The sequence below is a fragment of the Macaca thibetana genome, chromosome 3 (genome assembly GCF_024542745.1).
Source record: "Macaca thibetana thibetana isolate TM-01 chromosome 3, ASM2454274v1, whole genome shotgun sequence".
In the NCBI taxonomy this organism is placed as follows: Eukaryota; Metazoa; Chordata; class Mammalia; order Primates; family Cercopithecidae; genus Macaca; species Macaca thibetana.
Window position 1 is genome coordinate 63,298,514 of NC_065580.1, and position 16,247 is coordinate 63,314,760.

Below are 16,247 nucleotides of genomic sequence, written 5' to 3' on the forward strand. Positions count from 1 at the left end.
ACCCTGTCTCAATAACAATAATGATAGTAGTAATAATAATAAGAAGAAGAACAAGGAGAAGAAGAAGAAAAGCAGAATAGTAGAAATAGTAGGAGTAGAAATTATCCTACCTCCAATTTACCCTATATCATTGCTGAGTAAATATTACTTAGAACACAATACTTTCTAATGATTTCCATCACAACCACTCTGAGATACTTAATAGTCTCTTTTTCATCAGCGCACTAAGTAATTTTAACCTGATGTTTTAGGGCCCTTACATCTTAGTATCTGATCCTCACCCCTAAGGACAACAAACCTTGGAAGCAGGTAAGCCTTCTTAGAACTCAGACAGGAGAAAGCCTGAGTAGAGCCACTGGGTCAGTGAAATCTTGACAAATCACTGGGTAAGAACACTCTAAATTTGTGCCCCTGAAAGAGTGAGATACAAATTTATATGAATCACTAGTTAAGCAGTGGTTCCCAACCTTTCCGCTTCAGGAACTGGTTTTGTGGAAGACAATTTTTCCACAGTCGGGGGTGTTGGGAATGGTTTCAGGATTAAACTCTTCCACCTCAGATCATCAGACATTAGTTAGGTTCTGATAAGGAGCACCCAACCTGGATCCCTGGCATCCACAGTTCTCAATAGGGTCCGTGCTCCTTTGAGAATCCAAAGCCACCGCCGATCCGACAGGAGATGGCGCTCAGGTGGTAATGCTGGCTCCTCCACCACTCACCTACTGTGCGGCCCATTCCTAACAGGCCATGGACTCCTACTGTGCGGCCCATTCCTAACAGGCACTGTGGCCTGGGAGTTAAAAGCACTGGGCTCAAGCATTGTTTGCACACAAATCACCTGAGAATTGACTAAAACGTTGATTTTGATTCTGTAGGTCTGGTGTGGGTCTTATGTATCTGTATTTCTCATGAACTCCCAGGTGATAGCAATGTCCATATTCCACACTTTTATCACGTTTTGAGTATGCTGGACTTAGTGGATGGTTACCCATGTTAGACAATCTAAAGAGAGATCGATAGCTCATAAGATTAGGATCTGCAGAAGGATAAAAAAGGAACAAGACAGTAATCCAAGCATTTGCACTGTTAATAAGAGATGATATCTTTGTTCTTTTTCTGCTGTTACTTCCTTTTAAAATCAATGCATTTTCTTTCCTTGCTTTTTTGAGCCCCTATTCTCTCTTTCAACCCTCCCGGCATTGAGATTTTTCTGGTTCATTATGTCTTCATTTTCTAAAGATTTTGAGCACTTTGCAATTCAATCTCTTAATATTGTATTAAATATTTTAGCATGATGTGACTAATAAATGAAAGCTGAGTATGTAAACTGAACTGTGTTGTATTCAATGAAAGACGTTTAAACATAGGACAACTGCCAAGAAGCACTCAGAAACTTAGATATGCCTAGAACTAGATATGTATAAATGCATGAAATATAAATATAAAATATAAATATAAATATAAATTCAATGCATGAAAGAAATCTTAGTCCAAATTTTATCTGAAAATTATCCTCAGTGCTATCTACCATGACTATATTTAGACACACTTATGTATAGCCTATTGGGTTTTTTAATTAATTCTCTTTTGAGTTATGGACAGTATAAAATATTTGTGTACAGGCTTTACTCTTTTTCTCCCTTTTAGATTGTCTAAACTCTAATGTATACAATTGTCTTTTCTGGGGGCCAGCCCAAATGGTGTCTTTAAGTTTCTATGAACAAAATGATTATACTTCAAAGCCTGCACTTTCGTTTCATCTTTTTATGCTGCTTTTTATCAATTTCCAAGATAGTTAAAGCTTAAAGATGACAATACTTCAAACAAAAGCAATTATTTAAAAAAAGATTACCAAATAATTGAAGTCAATCAGTGTTCACACTTTTGGAACTTTTATCCTTTCCTACCAGACCTTGAAGTCCATCAGATTTTGCTGAGACCTTCATATTAGTGAACATCTGGATCATGTCATAGTTTGGTTTTATTTTTGCCTAACAGTTTCTTTGTGGATTTGCCTCCCACAACACATATGGTTTATTTCTTATGTTTATCCCTAGCTTGGCAGGGTTTTGAGGTGTCACGTCTCTTTTCATCTCTACTTTTTAAAGGGAATGATTTTGCATAAATTATCATCTTTTTAGGTGTGAATTATGGTAGTGGTCTTTTCATGCATTCTTTAGAGACTATGAATAAATGCCTCTGCTTACATTTTCTTCCTGTGAATTATATCTTATTACAATAAATAGAATTTTTTCAAAAATATATATTTTTTGAGTTTGATTTTATTTTTGAAAGCTCTTCATTAGCACTTGCAATTGCTTGGACTGTGTCTCAAATCTTTTCATATATGAAAACACACTTAATATCATATAGTTTATTTCATTGAGCCTGTATAAAAATAATCATTTTGTCTTCTGGAAGATACTTTATTAAGTAGTGAATAGAAAACTGTCTCCTTTTTGAGCTGGAAAATGCTAACTTTGAAAACTATATACTAAAAGAATTAAATATGTGATTACTTCGTAAAAAATAACTGCCTAATGTATTCTAAAATACATTCTTAGAGGTCATGATGGCAGACAGTAGCTCCAAAATTAGGAATTAAAAGTTAACATGGTTGGAAATTAAGATAAAAGTGCTGGTATCTTAATGCAGTGTTTTTTTAGAGGATAAAAAGTCAAACATCTGTTATCTTTGATTAGGAGTCATTTAGAATTTCTTTTGCAAATATTTATGGGCAAAGGTAAGCTGTAGAAAAGTGCTCACATGAAAAACATGACTAAGGGAGATTATATCTATTTTTTACAACTACTACTTTAAAATGGGAAGCAAGAGAAATGAATGACAGAAAGCAGAGGGCTAAAGATCTACAGAAGGTGGTAATAGATATAATAAAAAAATTTTATTTGGAAATGAGAAAGAACATCATGTTCTCATCATTATCAGGATGGAAATCAAGAAAAGTGAGTAAATTTTAGTGTTAGCAATAAACATTATATGTCAATGTTAACAATTACCCCAATTCTGTGAATAAGTTTTCTATCATTTATCTCATATAGATGGAAGAACTGAGATATTAAAATCTCATACATGGGCGAACTGAGGTCCAGAGAAGTAAAAATAAATCAATCCTAAAAGACATCACTAAGTACATGGGTATAGCAGGTATTCAACCCAGGTTTGCAGGTCTCCAAAACCTGTGTTTAACTACTCTGCTGATTTCCTATTTGATGGTCTCTCCCATCTTAGTGAAATATATATTCCCTTCTTTCTAGGTCAATTCACTCTCTATTCTCTCCTTCATGTTCTAAGAGTCTTTGACATCTTTTTTCTTTCTTTCCATACAGCATGGCACCTTAAATTGTATTTACAATAACTAGTTATCTTTCTGGAAACACAGGTAATTGTAAACCATACTTGAATTAGAACTTTATGCCTACTGCTTTTGATCATGTGAATTGAGCAGTTAGTTATGTAACCATTCTGTACTTCAGTTTCTTTATTGAAAAAATAAGGATAAAATAGGATTTTTTGAGTTGTTATAATAATTAAAGTAATACAAATAAAGCACTTGATAAGGAAAACAGTATGTTGTAAACACTTGATATTACTGCTATCATTACTAATGTGACTGCTACAACTATTATTATATCCCTTGTATGACACATCATGTTAAATGTTGTGTTTCCCTCTCTTCAATAGACTGTGAGTTTCTCAAAGTCAGAGGCTAATTCTCACTCACCATAGAAAACCCAAGTACAGTATGTTGTGCGAGATCCTTAGGCTGTGTGTCTTACTTCATACGAAAAGGCCTACATGATATCATAAAAATATTTAGATTATAATATCTAAAAACACAATTAATATAAAAATAGGTAGTGAATATAATATCTAAAAACACAATGAATATAAAAAATGTAATGTTACTATCACCACGCAGTAACTGTGGCACTTTAGGATGTATTAATGCTTCTATACTTGAGCTTGTGTTGATTTTGTTTAATATTATATTATTACATTTAAATTAATACAGTACAATGTATTATAAAGAGTTTCTGCTTTGGGCTTATTGATATAAATTTTATACATTATATAAATATTTCCTTCTAGAAGTTCAAGAATATTGCTTCTCAATAATGAATATAGAGCTTCCTGATATGATGTAGTTTTTAGAAACGACGTCTAAGGACCAAGAGGATCTTAGAAGAAGAAAACCAGTATGGTCACAGTTGAAAATTACATTCAAATCTTCACTGAGGGGAAGAGGACCTGCTACTTTTTAATGATAAGTGATTTTGCCATCTAGATTACTTGTTGATTTTTTGTTTGTTTTGGTTTTGGATTTTAGAGAAGTCAGAAAGTTAAAGAAGAAACCTAAACAATGTAATGTGTCTAAAGTTAATGACTACACAATTGTTTTGATCAAAATAGAATAATCCTGGGATAAGTATTCTCTTATGTTTTGAGTAAATAGTTTAAGAATTCAATAAACTCCTTGACAGTATTCTTTTCCATATGGATAACAGATTATTTTTGTGATGCTGTCTAATATTCATTGGGTAATAATTTAAACCACTTCTGAAGCCAAATACAATAAAAATAATTTCAACAGGCATGCTATTAGGGTCAAAAGTTCTGCAAAGAAGAAAATGAGCAATGATTCTGAAATTGATAGATGGCAACAATGCAAATTGGATACTTAGACCATTATTCATCAGAATCTAAATTTAAATTGAATACATTGAATGGTATATACAGACCCAGACTTAAACTAAGTTTTTCACATTTATCAGCAATTTAAAACACTGCATGAGTAAAATACAAATATTTGAGGGCTAATAAAACTGTCAATCTTTTCTGAGGGATGAAAATCCCTAAAAATTGTGGTGTATTTAAAAAATTCCTAAAGTGGCTGTTTGATTTTAGATGAAAACTTTGTCTGAAAATGTTTAAGCTTCTCTGGAATTAGTTATCAACAAGACAAACAAAACATTAAGAACTGAGCTACACAAATGACATGGATTTTTTACAAATGTATTTACTTGAGGTCTAATGCTTCAGTGAGATTTACAAAGAGAGAAGATGGAAGTTGAGACTTCAAATTACCTGAATTGTGATGACATGAACACATCTATAAAAACTTTTGCTTAGGTCCTATATAAATAAACATTGTATATACAAGTATAGTGTTTAGATTAAAAGAAATAAAATCCATTCTTTTGTTATATGAGAAAAACATGACATTTAATACAATGGTGGTGTGGGATTGACATATTCAAGATGAAGGTGGGTCTCATTTTTAAAAAAAAACTTTTTTGGTTTGTTTGTTTAAAATAATAGAAGTCTGCCTATCTTGGCCATGGATTACTCCAACTAAGGTATGCCTTGAACAAATGCAAACTTCATATTTTAATGCTATCTTTGCTGAAGTCTTGTTTGTGAGCCCCCTTGCTTTTTAGCAAGGCAATGTTGGAGCTCATTGCTGAGTAGTCTAATGCTAGCTAAGTGAGGTAAGGCTGTAGGTAGGTGAAATATAACACAAACTTTCGTTTGAACTGAGTCAGAGCACAGAGGAGTCTCTCATGAAGTTAGCTTCCTGTAAATATTTATTTGTAGAATTCAGAGTTTCAGCTGATGCGTGGTGGTTTGAACTAGAGAAGAGATTATGAAATAAGGATTAGTTTGAAGATGGTTGTGGGAACACTGCCTAGTGCCATGACTTTAACTGAGTAAAGATAAATGAGGTGAACATTAAGAAGGAAGGTAAAGAGATTGTGGGGTGGAAGTGTGGGAGGCTGAATGCATGACATATGACAGTCTGTGCCAAGGATGAGAATGTGGGGTACAAACAGAGGGTGATAAATCAAAACCCAGGAAAAAGCAAATGCACCATTTTGACTCATAGTAGTGGGACATTTAACTTTTCTTCATGAAACCTGTGTTTTATCTGTTTGAATACTTGTTCTCAGAAAAAGGACTTTTTTTTTGCACCTCTCCTCCTTTCTCCTTATTTTTTCTACTCAGATTGCCATTTTGTTTCTTCATCTAGTCATATCTGGCTGATTCACAGCTGGAAAGTCACTTGTTCTCTGAAGCACCCATGATCTCTCTCCACAAGTTAATTCCTCCTTTTTTTTTTTTTCCTTTGATCCATACTACTTATTGTGAGCTTGTATTTGGCAGTTGTCATATGGTAACTTGGTTCTTTTCAACAGTGATTTATTGGGCTCCCTCTTTGTGCCAGGCATCATGCTAGACACTGGGGACAGAGATCAATTAGATACAAATCCTGCCCTCAAGGAGCTCACAGTCTAGAAATGGAGATGGAAACATAAACAAATAAACCACACACTGGGGTAGTGTGGCAATAAAAGCTATATACAAGGCACAGGTTTAGCACAGAGAAGGTGGTTAGCCTGAACTAGGGACGGGTGGATCAGGAAAGACTTGCTGGATTAGATGATGATAAGTCATCTCTCTCTGTTTCCTTAATTTCAGTGTGAGCTCTTTGAGAACAAGGGTTATGTCTTATTCACTTTAGTGTCCTCATCACCTAACATAATGCCTAGGACATTGTAGATACTCAAGATCTATCAGTGGAATTTACTCGGACATGTAGGAAGCTGGTTCTAAAAGGCGAAGTGTCTAGAGGCCCAGTTTTTTAATATTCAAAATCATCTTTTTGTTTGGTTTGGTTCCAGCTTTGCCTCTACCTGTGTGTGCCTGCATGTTTGAAATGATAACAAAGCTGTTTTCCTTGGTTACGTTGATTGTGAAACTGTCCTTACTATATGGACTGCCACATATATTGATTTCATTCTCTCTTTCATTTAGATATTTTCTTAATTTATTAACTTGAAAAATTATGTTCACTTAATTAACTAGTTTAAGAAAATTTTTAGCGATCCAACAAACTAATAAAATTTTACAGATTTTTGAAAAATACTGTTTTCTTTTTTATGGAAACGTGTATTTGTAACCATTAACATTGACTTCAAATAATTATTACAAATCAAGTTAAAAGTAATAGATGTCTTTGGTGTTAGACTAGTTAAATTCTAACATGTTATTACATAATACGGGAATGTTGAATCCTATTTAAGTCTGTCTTTGAAATCATGAAACCTGATAGAGTTTCATTAAATTGAATGGAAATTTTAAAATGAACTAATAAAACAAAGATTTTAACATATTATACTAATGGCTGCATATTAATAAAACGCTTGTCTGTGACCTTTAAGATTAGCTATTTCAATAACAATCATCTGACATCTTTGTAGATCCTGAATAAAACCAAACTGATTATGAAAATGACACATTATAAAAATTTATCCCTACATTTCCTTTTTAGGTATGACATTAAAAAGAACAATATTTAATTTAAAGGGCGTAAAAATTCACATCCTCACCATAAATATAGAATCCAGTTTACAGATGATTACAATGAAGAAATCTGTTAGCTAATTATGTAGCAACCTGACTCTGGTTCTCAACATTTTATGAGCTTATGTTCCTTAACACCATATGTTATAGGGAACAGTAAAGACATCTGAATTCAAATATTTTGAAGAAATGTGTATTTAGCAAGTGAATACATGCTAAAAGGAATAATTTACAGCAGCAGTTTCATTACATTTTTCTCTCCAGTTTTTCTAGTTCCCATCTGAAATGCAATGATAAATACAGATATGGAACATATTTCCTACCTGGCAAAAAACATGCTTATTGAATGGGCACGCACCTTCTGCCCTTATATAGTACATAAACCACCTTGTCACCTGCGTGGGAAAATCTTGCATTTTAGGATGTTGAACACACTGAAATGGAGTACCTATAGAAAGTTTTATTTTACACTGTTCTTTCTCTTTTTCTCCCAAATTATTTACATCTTTTTTGCCTGATGTGTAGGTAGCAAAAATATTAAACACATACCATTGAAAATTTCTAAATAATACATAAAATGAAGTGTGCATTTACATGCATTTACATTTTACATTTGATATCAACTGGGCCATAATGTCTCTGCTGTGATGCATCATTTTCATACTCTAAGACTGCTGTTGTAATTTTCGTAAGGTCACATGAGTCTCTCAAACAGTTTCATCTCTGATGATTCATGCATATGACAAAGTCTATTAAAGCTGAATTATTAAATGGGCCAATAATTCTTTTTCGTGCAAACTGCCCCCTCTCAATACACATGGGTAGAGATTATAACTGTAATGAGTTACTTATCTGCAAGTTATATCTACAATTTTCTTTGAAAACTTAGACCTGATGGTATATAAAGACATGCCTGTAGATTTGTTTGTGTAACTTTTAATTGAAGTCGAGACTTTTTTCTATTGTCATTTCATAACGCAAAACAAAATGCATTCAGATTTTGAAAGGCTTCTATAAAGTTATCATATAATCTCTATCCCTTCAAATCCTTTATTTTTGAGGATGAATAATAAGATATTTCTGCTATTGCAAATAAATTTATTTCAGCTGCAAAATTTAGAATGAAACACAACACTGACTGTTAGTACAGTTAAGGTACTTTATGAAAATAAAAGAATGACCTATTTTTTGGAGCACCCTTTGTTCTTCGATTTATATTTCAAACACTATTTTCTGTACAGTGGTGTGTCCTTCAAATAATTTAACGATTCGGCTTCCATTTGAGGATATACAGTACTTCCAAAAGCAACACCATATTAGTCAATGGAGCCTAAAATTGAATGTAGATTATTTTTAGGCTTCTGTTTGAAACAAGTGGCAACAACTTGTTTATTCAAGGCAATCATTAAAACTGAAACATGAGCTTCCATCTGTGAAATATTTCAGCTGATAGAAAATAAAAATTCACTGTAGTCTGAGGTGAGAAATTGATGCTGAGTTAATTAGAATCCAAAGACAGCTAGAATTAGAATTTCAATGTTGCTTCATTAATTACTAATAAGATGTTTTCTTTGCATTTTGGTGCATGATGAGGAACCTGGGGGAGGAGTCCTGAATAGGTGAGTGCAGTGCAAAAAGAAACCACAGTATAATGCTGAAAGTTTTAAGTATATCAAAGTCAGTGATTCTCAATGAAACGTCTTAGGACAATGAAGGAAGCAAATCTTGAATTTTAGTCTTTTACCTTATTTTGTAAGTTGTTGCAGGAAACAAAGAGTTTTACATTGTTTAAATGTGGGTTGCATCCTGGAAAATACTTTGTAGAAAATTCCCTCCCATTGACATGAAAAGAGTCATCTGTTTCTTGTACAAATAATTGTCTTAAATAAGGAAAGATAAGAGGCACCTGATACAGATGTAAATGGTTGGAAACTTTGCCTTTAACATGTTGCTCTGAATAGTTATTGATCTCTCTCTTTCAAAAAAATTCAGTGACAAAGATAAAATTCTTAGTGGAATCATAAGAGAGATCTTTGTCTCAAATATCATGCAAGAATTCAAGCACAGAATTAAGACACATTTTCTATTAACAGTATATTAAGACAATGCTTATTATTTTCATGAAATATGCAGTTCCTTTTCCCTTCATTGATTCATTATAGTAAAATATACTTAAAAATCAATTTATTTCTTCCTTTTTTCCTGGTTAAATGTTCCGTTTTTTTTCTAAGAACATTATGAAAGTAAAAATTAATTTAGATAATGCTTAAAGAAGGGGAGGTGTGAACAGCTTCCATTTGTTTGATTTTCTCAGAGAAATAAAGCATAATTTCTATCCTGGTTTTAGAGGTTCACTCTTAATGATGTATGTTTCTAGAACAATATCATCTATCCCTCTTACAGAATTGAAAATAAAATGTCCAAAGAAAGCAGCACACCATTGGAATTTTTAAAACAAAAACTATATAGCACAATAATTGTAAGACAAATCCTACTCTAGCTTAGAAAACAACTAATTTTTACTGCATATTTGTCATGGTACATTTAAATTATAGTTTTAATAAAATACATCTTTAGATCAAAGCTGAAAGAAGACATCAGTAGTAGATCAGTGTACTCCATTTTTCTTCTGGATGATGGATGGCTTATGTTTTCTTTTTTTTTTTTAATATTTCCACAGAACGTTTCATTCAGTATCATTTTACTCATTTTACTCCTCAAGTACATACAAACATGAGGGCCGGTAGACAAAATATATCCTTGAATCCAACCACGTTTTGGAATATTCATCAGCTTAGTAAATCCATGCAGTTCATTTTAAACTTTTAGTTCAATACAATGGCTTTGCTGATGCAGTTTTTCTCCTTTAGATGGCAATATGGCAAATGACATTTTTATTTCTCAGGCAAAGAAGAAAGACAAACCTGTACAGTGAAATCTCATAGGAAACATTAAGTCTGCTAAAGTGAACAACTGCATTCACGTGTGTTCTCTGTTAGGTGTTGGTATTAGGAAAAAAAGCCTATTAGGAAAGTTACTCATGGATTTAATTTATAATTGGTGGAACTCAGTTGAATTTCCCACCATTGTAAACATCCACATAATGCCATGAAAAAAGTTCATGTATATTGCATTTTTTTTTCCAGTTATTGTCTAGGCAAGTTTCACTTGTTTGAGGTTTCTAGAGGTAATGCAGCTCAGACACTCCTGGGTGCCCTCTCAAATTCGTGGGTCCTCCTGTTTCTACCTTTCTTATTTTCCTGTAAGTGCTTCCATTTGTTACTGTTGCCTTGGGTATGTCCTGGCCTTTGCCGACGTTGTTTTCGGTCCCTTTTCCAAACTTGTTCACAGAACTCATCCATCGTGTTGAGATTGGGGTGGTTGATGAGCTGCATGAAGTCTCTGTACCAGACCTTCTGGCTAGGTGTCATGCTATTGGACATTTCTTTGGTCTTAGAGCCATCTCCATCATCATCTTTATGAAGAAGTTCTTCCAGATGCTCTGTGTCAATGACTTCCAGGGTCACCTTAAGAAGAGTTTGTATGAACCCATGTTCCACCGCATGGCAGAGGTAACTGCCTGAATCCTTCCGTTGTAGACTACGCAGCAGAAGGCCTTGATCTGTCCTGATGATATGATCATCCACTCTGATCTAGCAGGTTAAAAAAAGGCAGTGTAAAATATACATATTTAAAAGAAATACAAGCTCTAAAACTCTGTGTCTGTAAAACTTTAGATTATGTATCGAGGCACAGTTTAACAGTTAATAAAATTTTTAATTTAAGAAAATTGATAGCATTTTTCCAGTAGGAAAATTATAATATCTGTCAGTTGTTTTTAAGATGTATTGGGGAGTATTGGTTATATTACTGTATCCATAGAATTTCTTATTATAATGATTAAAATAGTCAAGGTAACTGGAAGAAAGAGCAAAGATACTTTATAAATTTGAAAGTAGGTATGTAAATATAGGATAAAGTTAACATTAAATGTTGAAATTAGAACTACAGAACCATGACACTAGAAAGATATGAGGCATTAGAATGAATTTATAATAAGATTTCCAAAACTGAAATTTAAAAAAATAGAAGTTAAACAAGCAGAAAATTTCATGCTTACTAATTATTTATTTCATTTAGTTGGTCTTGAATGGGAATATATATGAGACCATATTTTTGAATATTTGTAACCTTGCTTTTATTTTGAACACTGTTTACAACAGAGGTCTCAAAAAGCCTCACCTGGTAATGCATAAAGTCAATCTTGCGTTTTATGGTGGGATTATATAGTTTTAAGACTGATTAAAATGTCAAAAGATAATGGAGGAGTTTTTACCTTTAACATCATATTATGTTTGTAAAATTGTCTGAATATAATACATTTTATTAATCAACTTAATAGTCTGTTTACACTTATTTAAGGCTGTTAAAAAGTTTTAAAGGCTCATAGTGCTCACTAAGATTTTCTGTATACAATTCTTTACTCTTAGGAAGTTACAAATGGAACAAATGAGCAGGGAAATCTGCCTCATCCTGCATCAATAGTTGATGTCAGAGCTTATAGTGCAGCCTTAAATCCTTCATCCTACATCTACTACTATCTTTTCCCAACCTCCCTTCCCCATTTAAGGAGGAAGGTAATGGATAAAGAAAAACAGATTTTGATAACATAATTAATTTAACACAATTTAAAATTAGTAGGAGGGTTTTTTTTTTTTTTTAATTTGTGCACAAATTTAGATAACACAATTTCTTTGTAGATAAACACAGTAAGAAATAAGGGGAGTCTAATATGTATCCCTAAACTGCTTCTGGGACAGAAACTCTTACCAGGTTACCTTTCTTTGTCTAATTTCTAGTACAGAGTCTATCACATCATCAGTCTGCACCAAATACTTGTTTAATGAATGAGCGATTGATTGGTTCAGAAGAGGATAAGCATTCTCAGTGCTTTTTCTTTCCTCAAGTAAAAAATACAAGGGTTACTTAACAGTATATCTTAGATATAAATAATCCGGTCAGTTTCATTCCTGTACCTCTTCTTTTCGCTCTTCATTTCGCCTCTGGAATTGCCAGTAGACCAGTGCTCGCTGTGACTTCGGACTGCATTCCAAAAATGTGCTACTATTCTCTACACCATAGATGATTCGCTCTTCAGGGCTGTGGCCATGGTGATTATCTGGTCAGTGATGAGAAAATGAAATGAGAAAATATTAGAGAAGTAATCTCAACTTTCCAAAGTTTTTATTTGGAAATTCAGGAGACAAGTTATTGCCAAGTTTCAAGTTGTTTCATATTGATTGAGGATGACAGAAATGTCAATGATGTAAGGTTTCAGAGCCCAAATGCCTACCTAAATCGACTAATCATTTTGGTATGGGTTACATAAAACAGACGAGATTTATCTACCAGAGATTTATCTACCAATTACATTTACAAAATCAGTCATGTGTATAGCATAACTATACGTCTTTATATGTCATGATAAATACTCTACAGGAAATTATTTTCACTGCAAAACTCCGTGCTTGGACTAATGGGGCCAGTTTGTATTATATTATTCTGTAACACAAAAAATTATTGGATTAAGTTTTTGGAAACAAGGATGTATTTCAGATAAATTATTTTGCCTCTGTTTATTTTTTATCTGTAAAATTAAATTTGCCAACTAATATTTATCTAGCATTTTACAGAAGGTAGAGTGCAGGAAGTTTATACTACCCACTAATAATTCCTAAATAATCTACAAGTTTGTTCTGAAGATCAATTGGTGTGAAAATTTAGGGATGGCTTTGAAAAACAGATGCATAATTACAATGCAATGTGGTTTCAATTGTTCTTATTTTAAAATGACACATCTTTTATTATTTTCAGGAATTAGGCTATGGAATAAGGCAAAAGTACATAATAAAGTGCAGCTAAAAGAAAACCTGTTTCCTGATTAAGTTTCTATTATTTTACCCTTTATGTAACCTCCTCCAATGTGGTAAATGAAACACAGTTCAGATCAAAAGTACAACACAGGGAGTCTAGGTACAACTCATTTAGAGAACAAAACTGCTTATTATCTTGCATAATCCTGTTTCCATTATGACATCCTGTACAATCTGAAACTCATTAAATTAATTTAGAAAATAATAAATATGTTTTACATGCACAGAAAGCTGAGAGTATAGACAGATGAAAAATTTTTGCTCTCTACTTCAAACTCAGCTAGATTTTTAATTTAAAAAATGTTTCCCCCTTTTTTTGTCATCACTTTGACAGTTTTACTCTTGTCATGATCAACTGAATACTTTTGACTGTCATAGCTGATATGATTTGCTCTCACTAGGTTTAAAGCCTTCAAAAATGCTACTCCCATACAATCCCTGCACAAGGCCTGTGTCTATCATCTCCTACTCTCATCATACCCTACCTACTTCATTCCACCTTCTAGCTTCAATTGCTATCTCCAGGAGTGTTAACCTCAGCACCTATTTCTCAAATGCCCTAGGTATGAAACAAAACTCTTCCAATATTGGGAACTATCTGTCCCTTCTTACTGAAAAGATCGATACCCTGGAAATAGGAAAATAAATCAGAAATGATTGCAATGTAAAGGAACAATATTTAACTGATTCCAAGTCACATTTTAAAAAATATTGGAGATGCATATCTTCATGTGTCAATATCTACATTGTATAGGCTGTGTTTTTTTCCCTTTGAAATTATTAGTGTGTCTTGAATTGAATGCATATGGAGCATGTTGCTATACTCATTTGTAAGATATCTGCTTCCTGGGATACAGGCGAATTTAATTGCTGTGGCCAACAGGGGCTGGAAAATCTGTAATTCAGGAGCTACCATGAATAATTAGAATGCATTGTCACAGAAGTTAATGCTATTTACATTGAATACATTTTTTTTTTTTTCTGCCTGTTCTGTGGTTTAAACTTCTTTTTTATTAAGAAATACTTTTAGGAGGAGACCTTTCACTCAATCTCTGTATATGAATGAATTATCATATAAATGACAGCAAAACATAGAAAAATCCACTGGATTTAGAAACAAACAACCCAGTGATCTGCCAGCATCTCCTTTCTCAACAGCCATGTCTCTTAGGTCTATTTTCCCAGCTAGAAATTTACAATTATAACTGACTTGTCTCTTGCATAATCTGCTAAAGCTACTAAAGAAAACTATGGTATAAGTAAGTTATTACTCTCAAACATAGAACTTCATATAAATCTTTCAATACATTAATTGACTAAGATAAGAGGAGACATGTAACTAGTATAATAGAAAATAAGTGTTTCAATACCAATGTAACACCAATGGGTACATTTTTTAAAAAAATCACTGAGTGATTCTAACTAATTTAATCATTCTAGTTAGTCCACAGAGATAATTTTCTGGTAATCTTTCTTGTAGTTCTAGGTAATTGCTCAGTTTTCATTTCCTCTTCAAGACATCCTCTGGTGGTGGCAAGCTTTTCCCAATGTACCAGAAAACATACAAAAATAATTCTTTCAATAGAAAATATTTTCTTATATTAAAAAAGTATTTCATTTGATCTGCTACTTCTTCATAGTGGAATCTAGAATATATAGACTATAAGATGGTGTTTGATTCCGCAATGATGATAACAAATTGTTTTTAGTTTAATATAGTAATATCTCACGCTCTTCAAGAAACTTTCTGATATTCAGGTACTTTCTCACCTAAATAAGGCAAGAACCACAATTGGTTAATTTGGTTTATGAGCTTGGTGCCCTTAGTAAGTTTGCTTTGATAACTACTCTTACCAGTACCTCAAAGTCTCATTATTTCCCAAGTTGACCCTTTCTTTCCCCTTTTCGTCCAACAAAAGGAAACAGAATCATCCAGTTGGTAACCAGTGAGGCTAAAAGCTCTGTCATGTTAACTATCAATCACGGTCAAGATACAGTGATACTATTGTATTTCTTTGGTTTAAGATTATCCTATTTTATGTTTTGTTAGGTTCTGTTGCGATCAGCAGTAATTACTAAAAATAATTTTTTTTTTTTTTTTTGAGATGGAGTTTCACTCTTGCTGCCCAGGCTGGAGTGCAATGGCACGATCTCGGCTCACCACAACCTCTGCCTCCCAGGTTCAAGCCATTCTCCTGCCTCAGCCTCCCTAGTATCTGGGATTACAGGCATGTGCCACCACGCAGGCTAATTTTGTATTTTTAGTAGAGACGGGGTTTCTCTATGTTGGTCAGGCTGGTCTCAAACTCCTGACCTCAGGTGATTCGCCCTCCTTGGCCTCCCAAAATGCTGGGATTACAGGCATGAGCCACTGCAACCGGCCAAAAGTAAATTTTTATTGGATGCAGTTATTTCTATTAAGTCTTCTGCCATAGGATGTTTCTACAAACAGCAACGTCTGACTTAGGAACAGAACTTTTATTCAAAATGACCTCAGCCAAGCACCCATATATTTGGGTGTTCAGAAGTAAAAAATTTTCTGTTAATTTTCCCTAACCTGACATCCTATAAACAGATACCTAATCAATGTTTTAAAATAATAATTAGAAGGCATTCAATAAATATACTTTCCATTTCCTGACTGTTCTACCGCAACCACTTGCATAAATTTTGTACAATATAGGAAACATTAGAAATCCATTAACAATGTGTTCTATCTCCCTCCAGCCTCCTTCTCTCCCCAGCTCCAGAAAAAAAGTACAAAAAGAAATAATATTTCAGTTCTTCTTATAACCTTATTAAGTTCTTCACATTTTCTTGGGATGTCAAACATATTATCAATTTTGCCGGGCATGGTGGCTCATGCCTGTAATCCCAGCCCTTTGGAAGGCTGAGGTGGACGGATCACTTGAGGTCTAGGGTTCAAGACCA

The 16,247-nt window shown here is 33.4% G+C and overlaps 1 protein-coding gene across 1 annotated transcript in view; it reads right to left on the reverse strand.

The window, feature by feature from the left end:
- Positions 1–7,560: 7,560 nt before the first annotated feature.
- The window catches only part of SEMA3A (semaphorin 3A), a 535,871-nt gene continuing 527,184 nt past the window's right edge, over positions 7,561–16,247 (reverse strand). Inside the window, exons 19-20 of the mRNA XM_050785247.1 lie at positions 12,420–12,562; positions 7,561–11,036 (exon numbers count right to left, since the gene is read on the reverse strand). Coding sequence (XP_050641204.1) covers positions 10,581–11,036; positions 12,420–12,562 — 599 coding nt within the window. The 3' untranslated portion in view covers positions 7,561–10,580. The remainder of the gene's footprint in view (positions 11,037–12,419; positions 12,563–16,247) is intronic.